At 40.0% G+C, this 22,753-nt stretch overlaps 5 protein-coding genes and 1 long non-coding RNA gene across 8 annotated transcripts; 3 read left to right on the top strand and 3 right to left on the bottom strand.

Annotated features, from left to right (window-relative positions):
• Positions 1–197: 197 nt before the first annotated feature.
• Positions 198–4,795, bottom strand: LOC141836135 (uncharacterized). The gene is made up of 11 exons (XM_074723552.1): positions 4,397–4,795; positions 3,003–3,125; positions 2,807–2,903; positions 2,628–2,663; positions 2,366–2,550; positions 2,170–2,272; positions 1,639–1,820; positions 1,485–1,562; positions 936–1,038; positions 761–854; positions 198–669 (listed from the first exon to the last, which is right to left on the bottom strand). The coding sequence occupies exons 1-11, from the start codon at positions 4,780–4,782 to the stop codon at positions 320–322; spliced, it is 1,737 nt and encodes a 578-aa protein (XP_074579653.1). The 5' UTR covers positions 4,783–4,795; the 3' UTR covers positions 198–319.
• Positions 4,796–5,788: 993 nt separating this feature from the next.
• On the bottom strand, positions 5,789–7,617 carry LOC141836636 (putative pectinesterase/pectinesterase inhibitor 45). The gene is made up of 3 exons (XM_074724143.1): positions 6,648–7,617; positions 6,235–6,572; positions 5,789–6,145 (listed from the first exon to the last, which is right to left on the bottom strand). Exons 1-3 carry the CDS (start codon positions 7,615–7,617, stop codon positions 5,789–5,791), a joined length of 1,665 nt encoding a protein of 554 aa, XP_074580244.1.
• Positions 7,618–8,026: 409 nt separating this feature from the next.
• On the top strand, positions 8,027–11,319 carry LOC141836402 (uncharacterized). Of its 2 annotated transcripts, none has more exons than XM_074723887.1 (4): positions 8,027–8,179; positions 8,712–9,356; positions 10,383–10,481; positions 10,918–11,319. In XM_074723887.1, the coding sequence occupies exons 1-4, from the start codon at positions 8,030–8,032 to the stop codon at positions 11,251–11,253; spliced, it is 1,230 nt and encodes a 409-aa protein (XP_074579988.1). In that variant the 5' UTR covers positions 8,027–8,029; the 3' UTR covers positions 11,254–11,319. The 2 variants fall into 2 exon arrangements, with proteins under 2 accessions (XP_074579988.1, XP_074579987.1); XM_074723886.1 differs by lacking the exon at positions 8,027–8,179 and adding an exon at positions 8,240–8,279.
• Positions 11,320–11,468: 149 nt separating this feature from the next.
• Positions 11,469–17,703, bottom strand: LOC141836706 (uncharacterized). 2 transcript variants are annotated; one of them, XR_012602473.1, is made up of 5 exons: positions 16,783–17,703; positions 15,030–15,215; positions 14,728–14,888; positions 14,280–14,361; positions 11,469–11,938 (listed from the first exon to the last, which is right to left on the bottom strand). It is a non-coding gene; the product is annotated as an uncharacterized LOC141836706 (long non-coding RNA). The 2 variants fall into 2 exon arrangements; XR_012602472.1 differs by lacking the exons at positions 14,280–14,361; positions 14,728–14,888.
• On the top strand, positions 14,811–15,617 carry LOC141836705 (transcription factor ILI5-like). Its single transcript, XM_074724221.1, has 2 exons — positions 14,811–14,930; positions 15,064–15,617. The coding sequence occupies exons 1-2, from the start codon at positions 14,823–14,825 to the stop codon at positions 15,217–15,219; spliced, it is 264 nt and encodes an 87-aa protein (XP_074580322.1). The 5' UTR covers positions 14,811–14,822; the 3' UTR covers positions 15,220–15,617.
• A 2,480-nt stretch (positions 17,704–20,183) lies between the features above and the next one.
• Positions 20,184–20,483, top strand: LOC141835561 (mini zinc finger protein 2-like). Its single transcript, XM_074722958.1, has one exon. The coding sequence runs from the start codon at positions 20,184–20,186 to the stop codon at positions 20,481–20,483; it is 300 nt and encodes a 99-aa protein (XP_074579059.1).
• The last annotated feature ends 2,270 nt before the right edge of the window (positions 20,484–22,753 follow it).

A 22,753-nucleotide genomic window follows, 5' to 3' on the forward strand; every position in this document is an offset into this window, starting at 1 on the left:
TATTTTGATGATAAACAAAAAAGAAACACCCTTTTGATTTTTTTGTCATTTTTTTAAATGTTAATCCCAGTTAGTCGCATTGACTCAATATCTGATGGTAATCGATCCGACCTTACGGAAATTTTCCACCAACCACTAAAATAAATCGGAAGCGCACGCAGCGACCAACCCAAATGCCCAGCATCCTTTGATTTCTACCAAGAAACCTTCCATCTTTGTACAGCATCAAAATTATAAAACGAGTTAAATGTTGGAAGTGCATCTGAATAACTACATTATTTTCATTTACTGCTACCTAAACTATGCATGTTGTTTGCCATCATTCATTGGCAATGGAATCCAACCGAGCTAGATACTCCGCGATCGCCTCTCCTTCCTTGGTTAGCTCAATGTCGTAGTCTGCAAATGCATCCCCTGTCAGATCATTCGCAAGCTCATCTTCCATGGCTTTGTCCCTCATGGCATTGTCCCTTGGATGTGTGTGCCTCACTTCTCTGTCTTCTTCTGCTCCGTCGTCCATTGGGTCCTCGTTGCTCGGAACATTTGATGGCCCTTCCCCAGCATCCATTGGCTGATCGCAAATCGCAACGTTATTGTTTCCTGAACTTTCTCCAGCAAGTATGTTCAGTGCCTCATCCATTGTTTGTGATCTTGCCACAGCAGCAACAGCTGCAAATACAAAGTTGGATGCTCCAGAGTAATCATGGTGAAAGGCTTCCTTAGAAAGAAAGAGGATTGAAAGAATCTATTGGTGGAGTACCTGATGATCGATCGTACCCCATGGATACTAGTTCCTTAACATTTGCCTCTGTATTTCTTACTCTTCTCCGTTTCTTTCTGTTCTCAAGTTGGGTCTTTTGATAGGAAGGTCCTTGCTCAGTCGAAATGAGTAGAGACTAATGAAGCAGAAAATCAAAGAACAGAAATTCAAGTACCTGAAGAAGAAAGTTTCTTTCAGGATCTGTCAAAAGATCCAATGCTTTTTGGGTATCATTTTCGTTAACTCGAAGAGCCTCTGCGGCAAGATCTCTCTGAAAACTGCAAAGATGATCAGCAAAGATACATATACAAATCTCGAAAGCTAGACACAGCAACTTCTATTGGCATCCCAACTGTTATAGCCTACAGGAAACTTGAAAGGAACTTCGACTATCGCATTCAAACTAGAAGGAAGATTATTTTCAGAATTCCCAAGAATCATAATGCTTTCTCTAAGGACCAATATACAATACAAGTGACCATACATATTTCATCCACACTCAAGCACGTGGAAACATACGATTTTTTTTTCTTGTGTGCATAATGAATCCACTAGAAATGTAGATATCAAAAGAATCCCCAGGCTCAAATATCCTCATCTTCCAAGCTTTATCCACATCATATCAGCAAAGAAAGGTACTCAATGATTACTCATAAAACTTGAAGCATATGTTAAGTATGCATTTTATGATGGAAATAGCATGCCACAGTTTGCAATTGCTTACCCTAGAGAAACCAAATAATCTAACAGTTGCAAATCGATGGGCTTGTTCATAGGAGTAGCACCATATTTCTGCTGTTCCCTGTAAGTTCATACAATTAGTTCCATGCTTAGATCAATAAAATAAAAGGCTTCGGTGGACAGGAATAGAGTTGTACTTGATCTCAACTTGTCGTTCAAGGTTTTCCTGTTCTCTGCGAATTTTCTTATCTTGCTCCTCAATCAGGAATTGAACTGCCGCCTGAATGTCATTACCCGTCATTCTTAATGCCCTCTTTGCGCTATTCTCTTTGTAACCCATTCCTATAAGTATTGATAAACCTTCATCTGGTACTTGAAGCTGAAAGCATTGATATTCATTAGTTGGCATAAAAGATGTTTGTTAAATAAGTGAATGGACTTCCACTGTTATGGAATATAACACACAAACAATATTTGAAGATTGGTAGGCTTGCATATTTGAAGATCCAGATGTTTTTCAGTGGTCTAATCAGATATTCCACCTTTGTTATTTGGGTTAGGATTTTTTGGAGAGTGTTTCTAGTATCTATTGACAATAGAAAATAAATTATAGTATTTTCTGTAACATCAAAAGTTAATGTATGCAATCACAAGTGATAAAAGATCTTTTGCAGCTATAAATTAAGATGAAAAATATTCTACTAAAAGCCACTAGAAATCTAAATTACTTGTGCATATCTAGCTTGTGCAGAGCACAAAGCTCTGCGAGCTTCTCTGAAGTTGTCACTATGAAAAGCCACCACCCCTTCCAATAGCTCCAGTCTAAGATATCTGTCCAAGATGAAAAGATGTTATTTAAACAACGACTACAAAGGGTAACATTCAGAATATGTAACAGAAATAAACGAGCAAGGAGATTCTCACATTGCATGTTCTGCTCGATAACCAGTATGGAGCTTCAAGCGATCTGAATCTTTACCATGGCAGCGTTCAAAACCTTTTCGAGCCATGTTTAGGCGTACACCAGCCACTGCCAGGCATGATATGTCTTGAAGCATGAAATAGCACCATACAACATCTAGTTGAAGCATTGGTATGTTGTCAACTATCTGAAAACAAGCAGAAAAAATGGTGAATGTCAACAAATATTTTATACGCCAACAGACAGATCAATGATTTACTTTACCTCAGTAAATTTAGGATCACACAAAGATAAAGCCTCCTGAAATAATGAAAATAAGAGCTTCAGTGTCATGTATAATGCCAATTCCTAAAGCTATCTTTTCCTTTGGATTCATATAGGTCTAATAGTGTTGTTAGCATTATAGCACAATTAATTAATAATTGAGAAGTAGGGTAACTAGCCTCTCCCATGAGTAGAACATCCAAGGCCTCCCTAAACTCCTGTTTTTTAATGAGGCTTCTGGCATTGTTGTGCAGCATTAGACCTAACATTAATGCCCTGCACAGATCATCAACCTCTTGTGATAATAGTCATTAGTTACCACAAAAGTATTCAAGTCTCCAAGATCAAAAGATTACACAAACAAAAAAAATATACTTTCGGTCTGATTCAGATTCCAAAACCATTTTTTGACCACTCTGATTCTCTAGCTCTAGACTGTAGTCTTCCATTGGAAGTGAACCATCAGCATGCCTTTCAGTTAAAGCTTTAGCAGCATCCCTGAATAGTAGTGAAGTGATTGAGCCGTCTTAAAACATGAATCAATATTATCTCTGGTTACAAAATTAACTATATCAAACAGTAACATGAGTATGACTACTCAATCATTCTAGAGGAAGTAGGAATATTATTTACTCATTACTTGTGCTTTATTCTAAACTGCACTGGCAGAGGCAGAAAAAAAAAGTGGAGGTCTCAGCACATACTTGATTCAGCATGAAAGTTTAAAAGGGAGGCATAAAAAATTATCGGCCTCAAATGTAAGTTGATATAAGAAAGCACTGTGAACTTCAATTTCTTGATAAAGTCATTGATGTTTACATAAATTCTACATTGTGTTTTCTATTTCTACTCAAGAAGAGTAATGAAGAATGAGGGCAGTCCACCCAGAGGTTTTTATATTCTTGGTATGGAAAATCCATGTTTTGGTCATTTCAAATCAGTAGGATTCTTCATCAAGTATTAGCCTAAAAAATCCACACATGAATATGATTGAATGATTACGTGATTGATGACTATTTATCATCCAGCTCGTCAAGTTGCATGCAACTGAAGTTATTTGCAAGTGGTGACTCAATCCCGTTAGCATGCTTTGGTACCATTCTCTACCAACAATTCGTGACTTTTTTTCTTGGGCCAAATACAATCCTTAGTCTTTCTTAACCTAAATAGGATCTTGCAGACCATAATCAATCTTAACACTCTTCAAGTGTCCAGACTATGCTCCTTGTTTTTAGAAATTACAACAATGCCACAGGGTGAAAGATGAATTCATAATAGAAAACCATACAGATATGGCCAACAACAGTAGGCAGAACTATGCAGAACTCCTAATTCCAATCCACTTAGATTATGAAGTGGTTTCCACTTTCCACACATGAATCAGGTATTCCTTTTTGCGTCCATAACAAGCGTGTGAATCAAACAGATGGGATTTTTTTTTTGTCTAATCCGAACCGTTCATGAAAAATTCAACACAAAATAATACTCATCTCCGCGGGAAAACCCCAGTCCTACTCTCTGAGTAAACGAGAAATCAGTAGAACAATTTTTTTTTGGTGTGTCCCTAAACAATAACAAAGCAGTTCGACTTGATCAACCATAGTTTCAACGATTTCAAAGCTGCTGCAGCAACATTAAATCAAATTTGTCTAAACTAGAGCCGTAAATAACGAAAATCAAAAGAACAACTTTTTATCGAGTAAAAATATCATCTTGCAAAGCGAAAGCAGAGAAAGGGCAGAACGAGCAAGGGAAAAAACAAAACTCACTTGATTCTCGCCAGCTTCTTGGCACGCTCGTCCTCCGCAGCGGCCTGATCATCGATCGCCTCCCCCTGGTCGTCCTTCTTGATGGAGAGCACCCTGGCGTTGTTCTTAAACCCCAACTGCGCCAGCGACTTCCCCGGGTCGTCATCCCTCAAGATCTTCCCTCCGAATATCAATTTGACACGGTCCGGGGCGACAGCCGCCCGCCTCGCCACTTCTTCGCGGAGCATCGGCGGCGTCCAGGCCTCCAGTTCAACCTCGACCACCCCCGACCAAGCTCCAGCGATCCTCACCTTAGCCTTAGCCTTAGAATCCGTGGCGGCGGAACCAATCGACGCCGACGAGCATGTCTTCTTCGCTTCCTCCATCGAATTCGACGGGTTTGTCATCGAATTCGAAGCAGCAAAGCCCAACGCAAAATCGACGAAGCCTTCGAGGCTAATTTATAGAAAAACCCTTGACCTGCACAAATTTCGTACAAGCCCTTAAAAGTACAAATTTCCCATGTCAATCCTTCAGGCGATGCACAAAAAATCACTACAGCCCTTGTTTTTAGACATAATCACAAACAGAATCATTCTAATAATGCTCAAACTCAATGAAAATTGAGAATTGAGAAATTTTTTATGAATGAATCTTTGAAAGATTCACCCTGGAGTAATTTTACATTCTCAAGGGATACGCATGCAAAAAGTACCGGATGTGCTGTTCGTCGTGTCTTTTCTGTTCGATCGGGGAATTTATCGATTAACTCTTAAAAAGAAACCCAGATATAAGCCAACTAATGTCAACCGTTAATCTAAAAATGATACGGTCGATTTCCGCCACGTGTCAAGCTTTACAAAAAGAGTGCTCATTTACCTAAGTGTTCAGTTAATTCATCTCCTTGACGAGCACCGGTTGCAACGGACCCCGTCTTGTACTTGCAGGAATGATTAAAGTGAAACATGGGGCCCACTAGAATACCCAATAGAGGGCAAGGTAGCAGTACGTTTACTCATTTGATTAGTGAAGATGACTTGGATATAGAAAGTGGTATACTTGGCTAGCAAGTTAACTTTTATTTTTGTTTTCCAAAATCTTTTTTAATTACCTTTTAATTCTAATTTTGGTTTAAATATTATTTTAAGAATTTAGAAAATAGATATGGTCCGATCTAAATTAGGTGTTGCCAAAATCTTTTTTATTTGCCTTTTTTTTCCTTTTTCTTTTTTTTATTATCTTCGATCATCTCCCTAATTAAGCAACACGTAAACAGATTAGAATCTCTCCAAGAATCAAAGAATAATTATCACTGAATTAATCCATGGAAAAGGTTTCGATACATTGCGCTGATCTCTCTCCTCTTTCACCACCTTCGATTCGATTCTTCCTCTGTTTTCGATACGTCGGAGTTCAGAACTTGAGGCCGCCGAGGAAGCGGATGCCGGCGTAGGGGATCCACTGGTTTCCTTGGATGAAGGAGTTCACCGTGAACCGCTGCGCCGTCGGCTTGTCGATGACGTGGAAGCCTCGCCACTTGACGCGTCCGCTGGTGCCGGCGCCGGGGCCGCGGTTGCCGTACTCGGCGTAGTACAGGGTGTCCAAGTAAAGGTCGCCGTCCCACGGCATCCACCCTTCGGGCCGGATGAGGTCGCCGACGGTGGACTCCATCACGACCGTGCGCGAGTATGCCTTCCATGGCCGGCCGAGGAAGCTGGGGATCCTCAGCCGGTCGGGGAACAGCCTCTTGTCTGGCACGATCCGGCAGTTCTGATCACGAGTCAATGGCACTCAAAGGTGTGTCGGATATGTCGATCGGAAAATCTAAAACTACGGCCGGGGGAAATCCGAATGCTTACTTGGATGACGAGGCCGGTGGTGGAGCGGGCTTCCTTGCGGCCGTGGGCGGTGACGGTGTTCTGCTGCCCGTCCATGCCGCGGCGAACGATGATGAGGCAGTTCTGGAGGACGGCCGCTGAGTCACCGAAGATGAAGTCGACGGTGCCGGAGATGACGCAGTTGCGGTAGAACTGACGGTGGGCGTGGACGTAGAGGGTGTCCTGGTACCCGTCCATCCTGCAGTTGAAGAAGGCGGCCATGTCCGACTGCACCCGGAGCGCCACCGCCTGGTGCTTCTGCGGCCCCGCCGTGTTGCTGAACCCCATCGACTTCGCGATGAAGCCCTGTCCCACCACCGCTGCACAATGCGATCCACAACCATTAATGATCAGTCTGCTATGCGGTCAACTGGTCGGAATTGAGAGAGGGCTACCGAAGGTGGCGGTGTTCATGGTGCCGACCCCGTCGACGAAGTTCTTGCTGCCAGTGACGATCGTCTTCCTCGGCCCGTCGCCGTACATGAACACTCTGTTCATGTCTTTTGTCACCATCACGTACTCTTTGTACACCCCTGCCTTCACGTAGATCACGTACCTCCCTGCGTAGTTCTCTGGCATCGCCTTCAGAGCCTGGTTTATGCTCCTGAAATCTCCGCTCCCGTCCTGCGCCACCACCACGTTCGGCCGCAGCTCTCCCCTCGACTGCGCCGCCACCAACTTCCGATCGCGCTGCGACAACCAAGAAGGGTGCTTGCCTTCTTCCGCCGACAACGACCGCCGCCCCGATGAGGTAAGGTTGAAGGAATCAAGCAGGGGGCTGAGGACGTCGACGAAGGCGATGGCATTGCTGGTGGCCTGCGACGCCGTCTCCATGCCCCCCTTCCTCATCGCGTCCTGCAGCTCCGGCTGAGTGATGCCGTCGACGCAGGTCTCCTGGTAGGTGAGCACTGCCGAGAGCCACGTCTTGATGTCGTCGGCTTTCCGCGCCACGTCGTCGGACTCCGCAATCGCCGCCTGCAGCTCCTCGGTGGCGAACTCTAGCAGCGACTTGCAGTCGGCGAAGGCGTTGCGGTTGAACTCGTCAGCGGCGCCGGCGCTGACGTTGTCGATGAGGCGGTGGGCGTCGGCGACGGAAACCACGGCGGCTTCGAACGCGGCCCGGATGAGGGCTTTCGGCTGGGCGGCGGCGGCGGTGGAGGAGTTGACGTGGTCGCCGACGGTGCGCATGCACAGCTGGCTGTAATCGGTCTGCCCGCACAGGGATTTGATAGACGTGGGGTCATCCGACGATGACGGCGGCGGCGGCTTGTGGTGGTAGGTGTACACCGTCCCGACCACGGCCATCACCGCCGCCACCACGAGGACGGCGGCGAAGGAGCCGATCACGGCCTTAATATTAGCCATTTTGGGTAATTAATTAAATTTAACCAAATGACTAATTGATTTGTTTTTTCGGGAGCCGAAGCCCCAAATGAAGTGGTGGCGGAGAGAGGAACTGAAGGAGTGTTTATATACGAAAGGAGAATAGATTGAACTAAATTCTAAACGACAAGCCTCGATTTCCTCTTGATCTTTCCAAATTTAGGCATTTTAAGTGATGGTCAAACACAATTTAGCACAAAGTCAGCGACCTAAGTTGACTTTAGATCAAAAGTCAACATGGTCAGAGATAGAGAGGTGATTCGGCCCATTATGGGCACAAATAAAGGGCTGAATAAAGAATACGGGCCGAAATGGGCCCAACAAGAGGGATTGGCTCCTTTCGCAGCTAAAAAGCCTGGATCTTCTGAAGCGGAGACGCCGAGGAGGCGAAGAGATGGCAGGATCGGGCGAATGGTTGGAGGCGGCGCTGGTGGAGCTCTCCGGAAGGATGGAGGCGGCCTTGTCCCTCGACAGGGATCTCATCCATGGTCTCGTCTCCTTCTGCGAGCTCGCCCCGCCGCAAGACGCCGCTGATTACCTTAACGTAAGCGCCCTCTGCCATCTTCTCCCTCTCTCTATTTGTTTTCTCCCTGTAGATCCTCGCTCAGTAATCGGACATCTATACTGGTGAATTGCCGGAGAAGGTAATGACTTTTTTAAAATAGGTTAGGTTTTCTATCCGTCTCCCTCACACCCGCCGTCGCTCATGCCTATTATGACTTAGATGTATATGGGGTTGAAGATCTCATTCCATTATCACGGGAAGGAGTGCCACTCAATCTAACGACCTCATCGACCATCGTTCATGTTAGAGAATAAGTCTGAAACACCCGTACTTCAATAAGATAGATAAAAAAAAAAAGTAGGATCTTTTATGGTTTAGATGTGAATCAGATTAAACTCCATATTTTAGAAGGATAAGATATATTTGTAAACATGTTTAGCAATAATGAATAGATGATTTCTGGTATTCTGTGCAGCATTTAGTCCATGTTTTTTAGGGTTCTTCCTATTCTATTAAACTATTTATTAGTTCTTTAAACTGCTGTAATTCCTGTGCTACTACAATTCTGCAGAATATCATTGGCCAGGAAACTGGACAACCTATAATTCAAGAATACATGAAGCGAAGAGGTGTTGTTGATTCTTCTTCTAAGACCTCTGACATAAAAGCCTCAAACTTTAAACCATACGTAAAGCCACCAGCAGAAGAGGAAAAGATTGTTGCAGTGAAGAAGCAAACAAGAGTTTCTAGAGAAACAAATGCTTCATTGATCCGAGACGCAATCAGTCAAAATGAAAATGGGCCAAGAGGTGCCTCTAAGGATAACTCAGCTGTTCCAAAAAAGAAAAAGGGTGGCAGAGTTATCACTCTCGCTGAGGCAGCAAAAGGTACTGTTGTATTCCAGCAAGGTAAGCCATGTTCATGCCAAGCTCGACAACACAGGCTGGTAAGCAACTGCCTGTCTTGTGGTAAGATAGTATGTGAACAAGAAGGCGAAGGTCCCTGTAATTTTTGTGGTGCACTTGTGCTTAAAGAAGGGAGTACATATGCTGGTCTATCAGACCTGGCGGTTCCTCTTTCTGAAGTTGAAGCTGCAGCAGAGGCATATGCAAAAAGACTTGTAGAATATGACAGGAACTCTGCAGCAAGGACTAAAGTTATTGACGATCAGAGTGACTATTATGAGATTGAAGGAAATAGCTGGTTGTCTGCAGAGGTCTAATTCTTATACCTTCTGGATTTCATCATCATCAAATTTGCGGCTTCCTTGAAATGGTTCTTTTTGTTCATACCAATGCATGATCTTTTTATTGGTCTATGTCCAAAAATGACTAATCAAGGTCTAATATTCAGTTCCTTTTACTCATCTCATTCTTAATACCCAAGGTTTAGTTTTGAGCTTTATCAAAACATGAACAACTAATTCTATCTACTCATTGTTAACAAAGGATAGAATTATGATGTTTTGCACTGTCTGTTAAATATGTTGTTTTTGAGCTGGCTCACTTCCTAACTGGTTTCTCATAATAAACAAGTGTAGCTTTTGTATTTCAGTAAAACAAACTGTAGTTATTTCATTTAGATTGAGTTATTCTTATTCACATGGATATGAAGAATACAAAGTCAAAGTGTAATTAACACTGTTGTAGTAGCTCTGAGGTTCTGTATCTCTCTCCTCTTTCATCATCCGCCATCTGCAATAGAGTGTAATGTGATCATGAGAGGATTTGAGTCAACCAATACTCCAATTCATCATCAGAAGATTCCCTTGTTCTTCTCTGCTAGATTTAAATTAGCCCTGAACTGTTATGATTGGTGAAATTGAATGAATAGGTCTGGCAATTTAATGCTCAGTCCTTTGTCAACTCTCTTCTGTTGACGGCGAGCTCATTTCTTCTTTGATTTTGGAGTGAATCTATTGACGGGCTCGATTGATGATGGAATTCTTCTACCCTTGCATCGTCTACACTAATATTAAAAGAGTTGCTTCATTTGATCTCCAGTCAACTTGAGCTGCTGCTGGCTGGATAGTGGCATTACTTTATATACTGCTACTATGTGGCCCAGAAGAACCATTCCACCGGGTGCTCGAGACCGCATAGCCTTCTTGCTCACTGCGACCATTAAAATTTATATGCTCTCTTAGTCTCTTTGAATGCACAGAGTCCATCTTATAGTTACTCTTGTGGAAGTGCCTTAAATTGCAATTAAATCTGATCTCAGACAAATGCTTATCTTCCAGGAAAAACAACTTATACAGAAGAAGAAAAAGGAAATTGAGGAAGCTGATGAAGCGCGGAGAGGAAAAGTTGTTGTGACATTCGACTTGCTTGGACGCAAGGTTGCTTTTAATGATATTTTTTGGTACAATTTTCTTTTGAAATGTTTGCTACTGGTGACATACATATTATATTGTTCCTTCTTTGTCAGATATTCATGGTATACCCTTGATTTTAGACATCTTGACTATGATTAATGGGAATTTGGAAACATCTTTTTGTGCATGTTTGTATATATACATTTATATGTAACTAATAACTAAGAAGGGTACTAGGTTAAGGGCAATGCAAGTTTCAAGGGTGAGTTCATTGGTTTTCTGGCTTGCTAGAACCAATAAATAGACAAACTTTTGTGCATTATATACATTCTTCTTGAAATGCTCTAGTGGAGAAATATGTTTGTAGTTGACACTCTTTCTACTATATCAGCACACTAAAAATTTTAACATCATCTTCCTAAATCTATTTTCACCGCATGCTGGTAAATATTTTGCGCAGGTGATATTGAACAAGGATGAAGCCTCGGACTTGGACTATGGTATACTAAGACCGCCTGAAGAAAGGGAATCGAACCGCATAAAGCCTAACCCGACCATCAAGCTTCAGCCGGTCTTCGTCGAAACAGGTGCCAGAAGGGTTCCGGCCAAAGGAAAACCAAACATTAGAATGAGAAAGGGTTTATGCCTGGAAATAAGTGGCAGAGTGCAGCATGATAACAATGAGTTGCTCCAGTTGGGTGCCGATGATGTCGAGAACTCTAGTGTTTCAGGTGCTAGTGCTGGGTTTTGGCGAGATGCAGTTGATGAGCCAGAGTGCCGTGTATCGACCAACTAAAACTAATTTAAGATGATTATGCTCTAAAGACCTTTATTTTTCTATAATAGAGAAGCATTTTTTTAACCTGTATCTTTTATTATGGTATAATGCTCAAGACACAAATGCGTGGTTGTTCAATTCTGTTTCTAGGGAAAAGCTGGGGGAAAACATCCATCGTAGACGAATCACACTCTTACAGTAATTCAAGGTTTAAAAAACATCACGCCCAAGATTATTGCCAAGATCAACAACAAATCTAGCATCAAGTCACCATACAATGACACCACCCCATAACCAACGAATCCTAAGACGATTTAGAAATTAGGAGATATGACAATGTGCATTGCCCAATGAAATTTGAGATCAAGATCATGGACTCAACCCACAAATTCAAAGGCCGACCAAACAATATTGAAATCGGTTACATCTATTTTTAAGTTACCTCGGTAGCTTGACCGAGAGCATTGAAATTAACATAGCTCTAGTGGAGAAATAGCTGCAGTCACCCACACTTATGGAAATCTTCCACCAACTGGTGTAACATAACCCACATTAGCATAAATTCTGTTGGTTCGATCAACCATTTCACTCACCATCATCAACTTTTGCAGCGGCAGTGGCTGAAACCTGATGAGATTCATCAAAAGTTTCTTTAGTCATAGCTTGCCTTTGGGGTAGTCCTGGAGTGATCCTCGTGAATTCCCTGAAGGGGTTGAGATGTCTTAGCAAATATATAAAAGATATTAAAAAAAGAAGCAAAAAAAAATCAAATATTTTATCAGACAGAAAGATTTTTCTGTACGATATTGTACAACTCTAATTGGACATCAACTGGGGAACGAGTCAGAGGAGCCCAAGTTAGGAAAAGTTTGCTAGAGTTATGGTTAGGCCAAGAAGAATTCACCCGAACTAGATTTAGTAGTTCAGCCGACAGACTGAGGTAGGAGGAACAGGACGTAGTAGAGTTCAACTTGTGAGAATTGATTGGGGTTCATCCAAGTTGATCTAGCTTGGAAAATACCGAGTCGAGATGGTTTTGGGCAATCATGGAACAAGTGAAAATGGCAATGGCTTGAAGTGGAACGAACTGTGGATAGAGGATAGTGTGGTCGGAGGATGTCCAAATCGGGAGTTATTATTCTGGCCTTGGCCTTGTTTAGATTCTGCCAGAATTTTCCAAAAGATTGGCATTGTCCCCTTTTCCAGGTCTTGGAGTGAGTGCCCATTCAATGGCGTCCAACCATACATCACCTAACTAATGGATGATTCAATTGTCCTACATTGTAACATTTCCTCCCAGCTTAAATTCATATCGCTCTCCTAATCAAATCTGATTCCCCAGATGATGCATTGTTCACACCATTACCGCTCTGCTCTCTACATGTGCCTCCATCCACAGGTGGCAAGACTAAAGTGATTGTTTACCCAATTAACAGTGAATAAATCGATTTGGGGGGGGGGGGGGGGGGGGGGTGAACATGGATGTGACAAAAGTGAAAGATGTTTTAACATTGAAGAATAGACACCAAGCAAGAAATTGAACATTAGACACCAAGTTGTTTGATCTGAAATTACTGGGGGGATTCTATAGACATACAGTTTGTCCAGGGAGACAAATTACACTAGTAAAAAAACTGAACACTAGCATGCATCTCCCATTGGTTCATCATATATGGAGTGTCCACAAGGATGCAATGCAATGCATCTCCAACTGCCACAGTTAAGTGGGCATCCATGCATTTAATATCACCCCATTCCTAATTCCATTTAAAATTTTACATGCATATATATATATATATATATATAATATCCACATACACACACAAAAAAACTTTTTATTATTTTGATTTCTAACTGTAAAAGGTAGTTGCAGTTACATTCATAAAATGTGTGAGAGAGAAAATTAATTTCTGAGCATTAATTGGAGTTGTAACATGCAGCATGCACTGCCTACACACTGCACCATGATGAGGTGATGATGAACGTCGAGGTTCTAATTATGTTGTTTCTCTAATGGACTTCAGTTGGTCGCAGGTTAGGTTGGGGAATAAATAAGGCCAACCTCCATGTTGGACAGGTTTCTTAGCAATAAATAATGTTCAATGTATACGTACATATAAGCTTGGTGGCTAAAAAAACACAATATAATAATAATAATTGTTGATACAGACAGCAACAATGAGTAATTTGCCTACAGACATGGGTGTATGCATGTCGCTCTAATTGAGCCCTTGGTGGTGCTGACTGGTGTGTGTTAATATCTAAATCTTCCTCCATATGAAAATAACAAAAATAATAATAATAAAAAAGAAAATATCACTCGAAGCATGGGAATCAAGCTAGTCAATTGTGCATTAGCAGTAGAACAGGACATGAATATGAATTGACTGATCAAATATTTAACAATGCAAAAAATTATACTACCACACTGCGAGTAAACAAATTTCATCTTTTCTTTTCTTCGCTTTTTACATTCATGGATGGAAGACACGGCTACACATTGGTGCCAATAAGCATGGGTGCAACCCATGCATTATAAATAGGAACACAAATCCTACATAAGGTTTGCTACTGAAAGGCCCTTTCTTTACAACTCGATCTAATTTGGTTGTCTTTTGGGTTGTATCGTCTGCTGTCCATGTATGATTTAGAATCAAGGACACAACCCTCCATAACAAAATCCTATATTGGGACCTCCATAGGATTTGCATTACAGTTAGAGTTCAACCTCTGCAATCACACAAAATGGAGACATATTTTGGTATGCTCACACTCGGACCATTAGTCACTCTTCAGCTCCTTCATAATATAATAGATACATGGTTGTCATGATTAGCCTTTAGGATCTTTTGTTCCTAATTAATACTCAAAATTAACCTAAACAATTCATATATTTCATGTAGGATCTGAATTAGTCTATCAGAATTACTTCTTCTGTTTCTTTCAATTTTTGTTAGAAAGAAAAAGGTGGAATATATGCAATTTGAAACACAGTGAGTTAAAGCACAAACATGCATGTAAGGTGTTAGACATGTAGTCCATACATGTAGTACTCTAGCAGGGCATGTCTCTCTTCATCACATGGAAGCTGTGACTGCCATGACCACTGCATGCCCATGTGAGTGCCTACAGAGAATTTATCGCCTTAATTAATGTCTACATATACCAAGGTAAGCCAACATGAAGAATTATTAATACTAACGGACTCCGTAATCAACTCCCCTGCTGACAGTTTAGTTAATTGTTTGTAGGACCACAAGAACAAGGCCCTCCTTAAGTTGATCTCATTTTTCATCTCATGAAGGATACGTTTGTGGATTAAGATAGATGCTCGATGGTCCACGACTCATCGTCATCCCATGCTTGCTCACATGGTCATACTGACATGGCATAACTCAGCTCCGACATGCGGAGTTTCACCTTCTACGTCAGATAATATATGACTCAATTTATCTATTTTTAAAAACAAAATTGGTATAATTTATACTTAACTTGTCTTAATGTCACTTCTACTCCCCTATATAGTTCTCAGGCTGGCACTTAGTTCATCACTTTGGAGTTCCTATTTGCGACTGCTGAAAACCAAGATGTCCAGCAGGAGGTCCAGCATCTCAGAGGAAGAGATCAACGAGCTCATCTCCAAGCTCCAGTTTCTTCTTCAAGACACCCATCAACGAAGTCGTGGCTCAAGCAGAGTAAGTTAATTACAAAGAAGTAGTGATCGAGCATGCAATGTAATCACAGAATGCAATAATTTAATTATCAACTGTAAAAATAGAATGAATGAAGCTTACTTGCACACTGATGCTGCCTGATGCTGTGATGCAGGCTTCTGCAGCAAGCCTCCTACACGACACATGCAACTGCATCAAGAAACTTCACCAGGAGGTCGACGACCTCAGCAATCAGCTCTCAGCACTGATGGAAGCAATGGATTTCAACAGTGCCCAGGTGGAGCTGTTGCAGAATTTCTTTCATTCCTGATCGATCAGAATAGTGAATTTGGCGAGCATCTTGCTTCTAGCAAAGATCTATGATACAAGCAAATAGTGTACCATGCAGATTGTTGATCTACATAAGTTATATAGATCGCAATAAAATATATATTTAATATGGTAGCTAATAGCTAGTACTTGCTATATCATATATTTGCTTATTTTCATGTACAAATTCTTGAGGCCTGGTTCGAGTTGCTTGTCTATCAACAACCAACTGATCGCTACTTTGATTAAAGCATTCTGCTGTTGCTGCAGTTTTTGCTTGTTTATACTAATGATATCTATTTCAGTTCACAATTAATATATAGTACAACTGCCTCCTGCATCCAATTGCATATTAAGGATCTTATCATTGTTTCATCAAGCAATATTTTATTTATATGTTCCCCAGCTACTTTGATTATTTTAATCCAGTTGGCCAGTTCCTTTTGTGGGAAAAGTCATAAGAACTACACGTGGAAAAAGAAGGTAACAAGCTGATATATTATATGACAAAGAAAGAAAAAGAAACATAATTCTTGAAGTATATTATGAAAGAGAAGTTCTCTTCCTTCAATTTCCAAATAAGTTGAATTTTACTGGTAAGTAAAACCTTAAAAAAGTTAAGCCTTAGAAATTAAATCTAACACCAATACCTCTACCAAATTAGTATGCATAAAATACAAAAATTTGTAGATTATCCAAAGGGAATACAAAATAAAGAAAATATTCCAGATTATTGCAAGTAGTGTGATACAGAAATGGAAGCATGAAAAGGAAATAAGATGAAATTTTATGAACAGTTCTTTTCAAAAGATACATGCTGATGCATGGCATTCACATTAAATTGCCAGAAACTTGATATCAGACAACATGATATCTCACTATGAGGCATTCAAACCATAGAGACGCTAAGAACGTACTATATTCATTGCAAGATATAAGGGAAATAATACAAAGGTATGACAAGGCAGGTATGGTGTCTCTATACTCCACATTAGCTATTAAAGCTTTACTGAATCATGTATTTTATGGATATTAATTACCCAATAAGTAATATTTAAAAATCTCAATTTGTTTTCCTGGCTGGAACTCGTTCACTAAATTTGGTGCCTCTAAACCCCACATTAGTTATTGAAGCTTTAATGAATCATGTATGTTATGGAAATTAATTAGCAATAAGGAGATATTTAAAATCTTAATTCAAATTCCTGACTGAAACTTCTTGACTAAATTTGGTTAGCAGGTTAGTAGAGTGAGACATAATTGACACCATAGGACAGCAACATTTAGGTTTCTGGCAGGCTGCTCTTCCTAAGATGGGTCAACTATACTTGTGCTAGTCTGGGTTGACTATCACTCAGGGGTTGTGCACTCAATGATATGATCAGGCAGACGAAAAAGTGGTAAATGTCAAATTCTCATAAGTCGGTTGCGGATAGCAAATTTTTTTATAGTCAGAAAATAAATTGAATCAATTAAGTTGAAGGTGTGAGGAACAAAGGAAGACCCCAAAAAATTGCCTTAAAACAAAAATCTATGCATATTGCTGCTTTACTAGTGATTTTACCTAGAAGAGTTCAATGATTGTATAATATTCATGTAGCCAAACCAACTACTTGCAATTCAATGTTTCTTGATGTTGTAAGATGCAAGCAAGGTAATAATGATCCATAACAGTTTCTTGTTTGTCTCTGCTATTCCCTGGTAATCTTCATTCTGTTCCCTGATAATCTTCATCTCCGAGCCAAAGAGTTCAAGTGATCTTATTTGCTTCAATGAGAGAAGGTCTCTGGGTGGAACTACCATTCCCCATGTCTAAATGAACATAAACCACAAATCCAGTCATGTGAATAATTTGAGATCAAACGAACGCTTTATTCAATTATAAAAACATTCTGATTGATGGATAATCTTGATGCAGTCAAAAACATTCTAATTGACGAACAAACAATCTCTCAACATGTCATAGCTGTAAAACTAATCCAAAAAGTTGTTTCCAAAAAGAAAGTGTGTTCAGAGAATTCAATTATCTTAGATGATCATACGTTAGTTTCTGGAATGGCCAGTGGTTATGTACCAGATGAACAATCCTTCTGTCCTCACTTATATCCACTCATATTAGGAATGCATAGGCACAAGAGAATCTCCGAATCCCACCAAAAAAATCGGTTCATAAAGGCAAAAATCCACCCCATTCTCCATCAGAATCCAACGACCCATAAAATTCCACAAGATAATCAGGAACCCTAGATCGCCCAAAATCCTTTCCAAACCCGCTTTAGAATCAGCCGACGGCATAAACAAAGCAACTGGAAGACCGTCGAGGGAACCCTACCAGGCATCTCGGAACGCGAGTGCTAGGTCAAATCGTCCTGCTCTAACCTGGAATCCTTCATCACAGCGTGACGAATCGGAGGCCGGAGGCGATCGCCGGCGAGCAGACGCGAGGAATCGCAACGCCGGCGCCGGGCCTCTGTCCTCGGACGAATAGAACGAAGAGCGAAAAGCGATGGCCAAAAATATCATCTTACACGTCAGCAGCTAAAAGTGTAGACCAAACCTCGGTTAAGAGTGTGAGCGGGCCGAGCCCAACCCGGTCCGACCGGCTCTAAACAGGCCTTACGGCCCATGTCATATTTGATGAGGCCTGCAATTTTCACACCTCAGATGAATCCGAGTCGAACTCATTTCTCGTAGAGGTTTTATTAGGTCACGTCCGAGTCCGTCGACATGGTAACAAGGGGTCGTGCTTACCGACTTTACAACTTGGACTTAAGTCGAAGTGAACCAAGAAAAGTACAAGGAAGGATAGCACTTAACTTACACATGTAGGGCAAGAGAAGACAAGGGATGACTGTTTGATGTTAATTCATTGCCTAATCATGCTTATTAATTAAGCATGGGTGTTATGAAATGTAAAATTGATTAGAAAGCCTAACAAGAAGCACGATAAGATGGAGGAACAACAAGAGCGGACATATATATACACACACACGTAGGTAGAATGAGACTAAACGACCCTAGTTAGACGATGTGTCATTGTAGATTTAGATGTGAATAGATGACTTGTTAACTTGTAATGACTATTGAATTGTCAAAAGCACTTAGAGGGTGTTTGGTTTGGAATTTTTTTTTTATTTTCTGTTTTTTATTTTCTATTTCTGTTTTTCAATTTTCTGATTTAGTTTTTAGAAAACAGAAAATATGTTTGGTATGATACACTATTTTCTATTTTCTAGAAAACAAAATTAAAAAATATTAAAATTAAATTAATTAATTAATAAATTTTAATTTAAATATTTATAAATTTAAAAAATAATTTATTTTAAATTTTAAAAAATAAAATTAATGAATCATATTTATTAATTTAATGAATTATTTTATTAAAATAATTATTTTAATGAATTATTTAATTAATATATATAACTTTCTTTTAAATTTTAAAAAATGAAATTAATAAAAATATATTTATTAATTTAATGAATTATTTTATTAAAATAAAATTATCAAAATATATTTATTATTTCAATAAATTATTTTATTAAAATAAATAAAAATTTATTTTAAATTTAAAAAAATAAAATTAAAGAATTATATTTATTAATTTAATGAATAAAATAATTATTTTATTAATATATATAAATTTATTTTAAATTTTAAAAACAAATTAACAACTTATATTTATTAATTTAATGAATTATTTTATTAAAATAATTATTTTTAATTAATTATTTTATTAAAATAAAATTATCAAATTATATTTATTAATTTAACTAATTATTTTAATAAATTATTTTATTAAGATAAATATAAATTTGTTTTAAATTTAAAAAAATAAAATTAAGGAATTATATTTATTAATTTAATGAATTATTTTATTGAAATAATTATTTTATTAAATTATATATAAATTTATTTTAAATTTTAAAAGATAAAATTAAAAAAATTATATTTATTACTTTAATAAATTATTTGATTAAAATCATTATTTTTAATAAATTATTTTATTAAAATAAAATTATCAAATTATATTTATTAATTTAATAAATTATTTTATTAAAATAATCGTGTGATGAGGAGGTGTGCAGCACTGTAGCCGCCTTTTTCCATTTTCTATTTTTCAATCACAGTTTTCATTCTCTATAGAAAATGATATTTTATCATTTTCTATTTTCTTAGAAAATGATTTTTCATTTTCTTTAAAAATGAGATTGGAAAATACAAAGCAAACAGTAACTTCTAAAAAATAAAAAAATGAAAACAAAAAATGATCAAACAAAACGCCCCTTAGTTTTTAATGAAACAAAATGAAAGAGGACTGAGAGGAGTAGATGGATCAACGTTTTGTTTAAAAAAATAGTGATAATAATAAATTTAATTAGCGAGTGATTAAGAGATGGATTATGTTATATTATCATGTCAATCTCTAGAGTCAAATCTACTAGAGACAAGACAAATCGGCTCAACCGCCATCCGACCAAGGTATTATACAAAATGCCACGTCAGCAATACGACAAACAGTTGAAGCCAGCGGACGTCGAGGGATAGGAAACAGGGCATAGTTGGGAGGCCCTGTTGGAGGAGAAGACAGAGACAGAGATGATAAAGAGAAAAGGCATGGGAGGGCCTCCCACTTCATGGCTGCTTCGCTTTGCTCGCTCAGTCCATTAGTCGATGTTGCCTGGTCGGTTGATGGGTCTGAGCCACCAGCAGCACCAGTGGCAGCGGCAGCAGCACCACCACCTCCAAATGGGGGCGGAGCAAAAGGTGTCTCTGACTCTCCCTACCTTCTCAGGGAGGGCTGGTCCAGCTTGAGGTGGAATCGGTTGGACCATCAATTCGGCTCATGTGCGCCTTGCCACAGCCGGTCCAGGCGCTGGGCCGGCGAGGAAAGCCAGCGCCAACGCTGGCGGTGGTATATAACGCCGAGGTAGGTAGCGACCTCGCTTCCTCCCCTGAGGGTTCGTGATGAAGAGGCATATGGTGGTGCTGAGGCGGTACGAGCCGGCGGGGAGAGTCCATGGCGGGGGGAGGAAGCAGGGCGAGGTGAGGTACGCGGAGTGCAGGAAGAACCACGCCGCCGCCACAGGCGGGTACGCCGTCGACGGCTGCGCCGAGTTCGTCGCCGCCGTCGGGGATGGAGGGGAAGGAGCGCTGCAGTGCACCGTCTGCGGCTGCCACCGGAGCTTCCACCGGAGGGTGGTGGTCGACGTCGAGACCTCGGAGGACGGCGGCGCCGACTGCTCGAGCTCAGGCGCGCTGCAGTAGCCTTTGATTAATTTGCCTAATTTGGATATGCTATTATTTATTATTCTCATTATTGTTTAGAAGGTTTGTGTTCTCATGTAATTCAAAGTTTGGATTATGTGATATGATTTTAATTTGATTAAAAAAATAGGGTTGTTCTTCTTTTCTTTACAAATGTTCATGTTGAGATCAGTTTCCAAATACGTTGATGACTTTTCAGCACCAGTGTCGGAAGAAGGAATAGAGTGGTCAGAATGACAGTCCCATCGTTGACATACAATTGTAGGGTCGTTTTGCACGTGGGTGTCAAAGCAGCGGTCATAATTAGCTAGGGGTATGAGACTGTTAGAGAAAATAACGGGAAGTAATGAGACAGAGCACCGCAAAGGTCATTCGGCATAAACCTTAGTCGAATCCGAATGAGGGCAAAGTCATCCAGCTGACTAAGAGGCTTCGGGTTCACAGGAGGAGTCGGTCTGTGAGATAACTCGAATAAGGATTCGACTCGGGCCTATGCCTTGGACACCGAAGTGTCGGCTTCGCGTTACTAAATTCGAGCCGATATGAGAGCGACTCAGCTCTCGAAGAAAGAGGTCGCGAGTCGAGAACTAACTCGGACTGGCCTTGGAGTCGATAGCTATGGACCAATATGAGAGTAGGATCTGATGTCAAGTCGTCCCCTTGGTCCATACTCATAATCACCAATAACAACAAATATTATTAGTTTTGAAATTCTCAACGTCTTAAAGAATAATAAGACATAATGAATTATGTGATTGTTTTTCTCATTCATTTTCTATTCACTTTGTCCCTAATCTCAACTCATTCATTGCTAGCTTCGCACTAATTGTAGATAAAGAGACTTCTTTATTTTACATTTTAGTGAGATAAACAAACAATATTTAAAAGATTATAATTTCCTTCTATTTAATTTTTTTTCTTTTCTACTATAAATAAATAATAAATAAAAGATTAGATGAATGAAAAATAATTAGGATAGATAAAGAGTCTTCTTTATTTTACATTTATTTTAGAGACATAAACAAACAATAATTTTAAAAAATTATAATGTTCTCTTTTCTACCTTAAAATAAATTAAGGTGAACTCTTTTTTCTCTCTTCCGCATCGCCGTATCCCGTGCCTCTTCTCTTCTTCCTTCTTCTCAGGCGGAGCTTACATGGGCCCAGTGTGGGTAACTGCCTACACTGGGCCCGAACCAAAAAAAATAATATTAATATTATATGTTTTTAAGTGTTGGATTTTGGTTTAGGTTTCGCCCCTTCTCATCGAACGACAACCGGCGCCCTCGAAGCTTCTCCAGCCGCAGTCCCTCCTCCCCTCCTCAGCGATCTATAGCTTCTCCAGCCGCAGTCCCTCCTCGGCTCCTCCCGCTGCTGCATCCGGTACACCTTCGCCTCCATCTCTCTTCTCTATCGTTTCCATCTCAGCACGAGCAGAGCCGTCCCTTCTCCTCCTTCGCTCTTCTCTCTCGGGTCGCCCGCGCGGCTCCGCCTGCTCCCGCCACCGCGCCGTCCCACGCCTAGAGCCAGCGTCGCCGCCGCTCGCAACCAGTGTTGTCGCGGTGTCGCCTTCTGTCCCTCTGTCTCCGGAAACCCCCTTCCTTCCGTTTCCGGCAACGACCGAGCAGCAGCCAGTTCGGCCGTTTAACCAATATTCTTCTCAATCAAAATTATATCTTTTTAATTAATGCTGCTATAGTCATTCTCCTTGTACATTAGCTTACGCCTGGTGCTTACTTTACTATTATAGTTAAGTCTCTTCCTTGAGCTATCAACGTTGTTTATCATTTATCAATGTTTCCTGAATGATGAAACAAAGTCTGAAAATTCAAGAACTTAATTGGAAGATCTGAGCTTACACTTCAGAACCTTTATCTTGAGCAATAACAACATTTAAATCCTCGAACTTCAGACAATTGTGTTATCTTATGTTTTAGTCAATTAACATTCAGAATGGCAAACTCTTATAAACATAAAATCTGTGCATAGGTGACAAAAACGTAATAAGACATAAAAAACAATAGGCATAGTTTTTATCTATTAAACTAGAGCTAATAAGGATACTCATGTTAGGTAAATGATAGGCTTCAAACATAACCTTCAATGCAATGTTATGTAGATAGTTTTTTTTATATTAGGGAGGCTTATCCGGTTCGACAAACTTAGCAGGTTAGTTTTTATTTTGTCATTTGAAGTTTAATTTTTATGTTAATTTTTGTGCATCATGTTGATGTGTTCTATTCTATTAGATAATGAAACATAATTATTCC

Source organism: Curcuma longa, chromosome 10, assembly GCF_044706935.1.
Source record: "Curcuma longa cultivar G26 ecotype Majalengka, Jawa Barat chromosome 10, ITB_CL_G26_1.1, whole genome shotgun sequence".
Lineage (NCBI taxonomy): Eukaryota > Viridiplantae > Streptophyta > Magnoliopsida > Zingiberales > Zingiberaceae > Curcuma > Curcuma longa.

Coding starts and splice junctions, on each gene's coding strand:
- LOC141836135 (XM_074723552.1), bottom strand. CDS start 4,782: ATGACAAACCCGTCGAATTCGATGGAGGAAGCGAAGAAGACATGCTCG. Junction 855..935: donor AAAGAAACTTTCTTCTTCAG/GTACTTGAATTT, acceptor TCCTATCAAAAG/ACCCAACTTGAGAACAGAAA. Junction 670..760: donor GGGGTACGATCGATCATCAG/GTACTCCACCAA, acceptor TTGTATTTGCAG/CTGTTGCTGCTGTGGCAAGA.
- LOC141836636 (XM_074724143.1), bottom strand. CDS start 7,617: ATGGCTAATATTAAGGCCGTGATCGGCTCCTTCGCCGCCGTCCTCGTG. Junction 6,573..6,647: donor CATGAACACCGCCACCTTCG/GTAGCCCTCTCT, acceptor CGCATTGTGCAG/CGGTGGTGGGACAGGGCTTC. Junction 6,146..6,234: donor CCACCGGCCTCGTCATCCAA/GTAAGCATTCGG, acceptor ACTCGTGATCAG/AACTGCCGGATCGTGCCAGA.
- LOC141836402 (XM_074723887.1), top strand. CDS start 8,030: ATGGCAGGATCGGGCGAATGGTTGGAGGCGGCGCTGGTGGAGCTCTCC. Junction 8,180..8,711: donor ACGCCGCTGATTACCTTAAC/GTAAGCGCCCTC, acceptor ACAATTCTGCAG/AATATCATTGGCCAGGAAAC. Junction 9,357..10,382: donor ATAGCTGGTTGTCTGCAGAG/GTCTAATTCTTA, acceptor CTTATCTTCCAG/GAAAAACAACTTATACAGAA.
- LOC141836705 (XM_074724221.1), top strand. CDS start 14,823: ATGTCCAGCAGGAGGTCCAGCATCTCAGAGGAAGAGATCAACGAGCTC. Junction 14,931..15,063: donor GAAGTCGTGGCTCAAGCAGA/GTAAGTTAATTA, acceptor GCTGTGATGCAG/GCTTCTGCAGCAAGCCTCCT.
- LOC141835561 (XM_074722958.1), top strand. CDS start 20,184: ATGAAGAGGCATATGGTGGTGCTGAGGCGGTACGAGCCGGCGGGGAGA.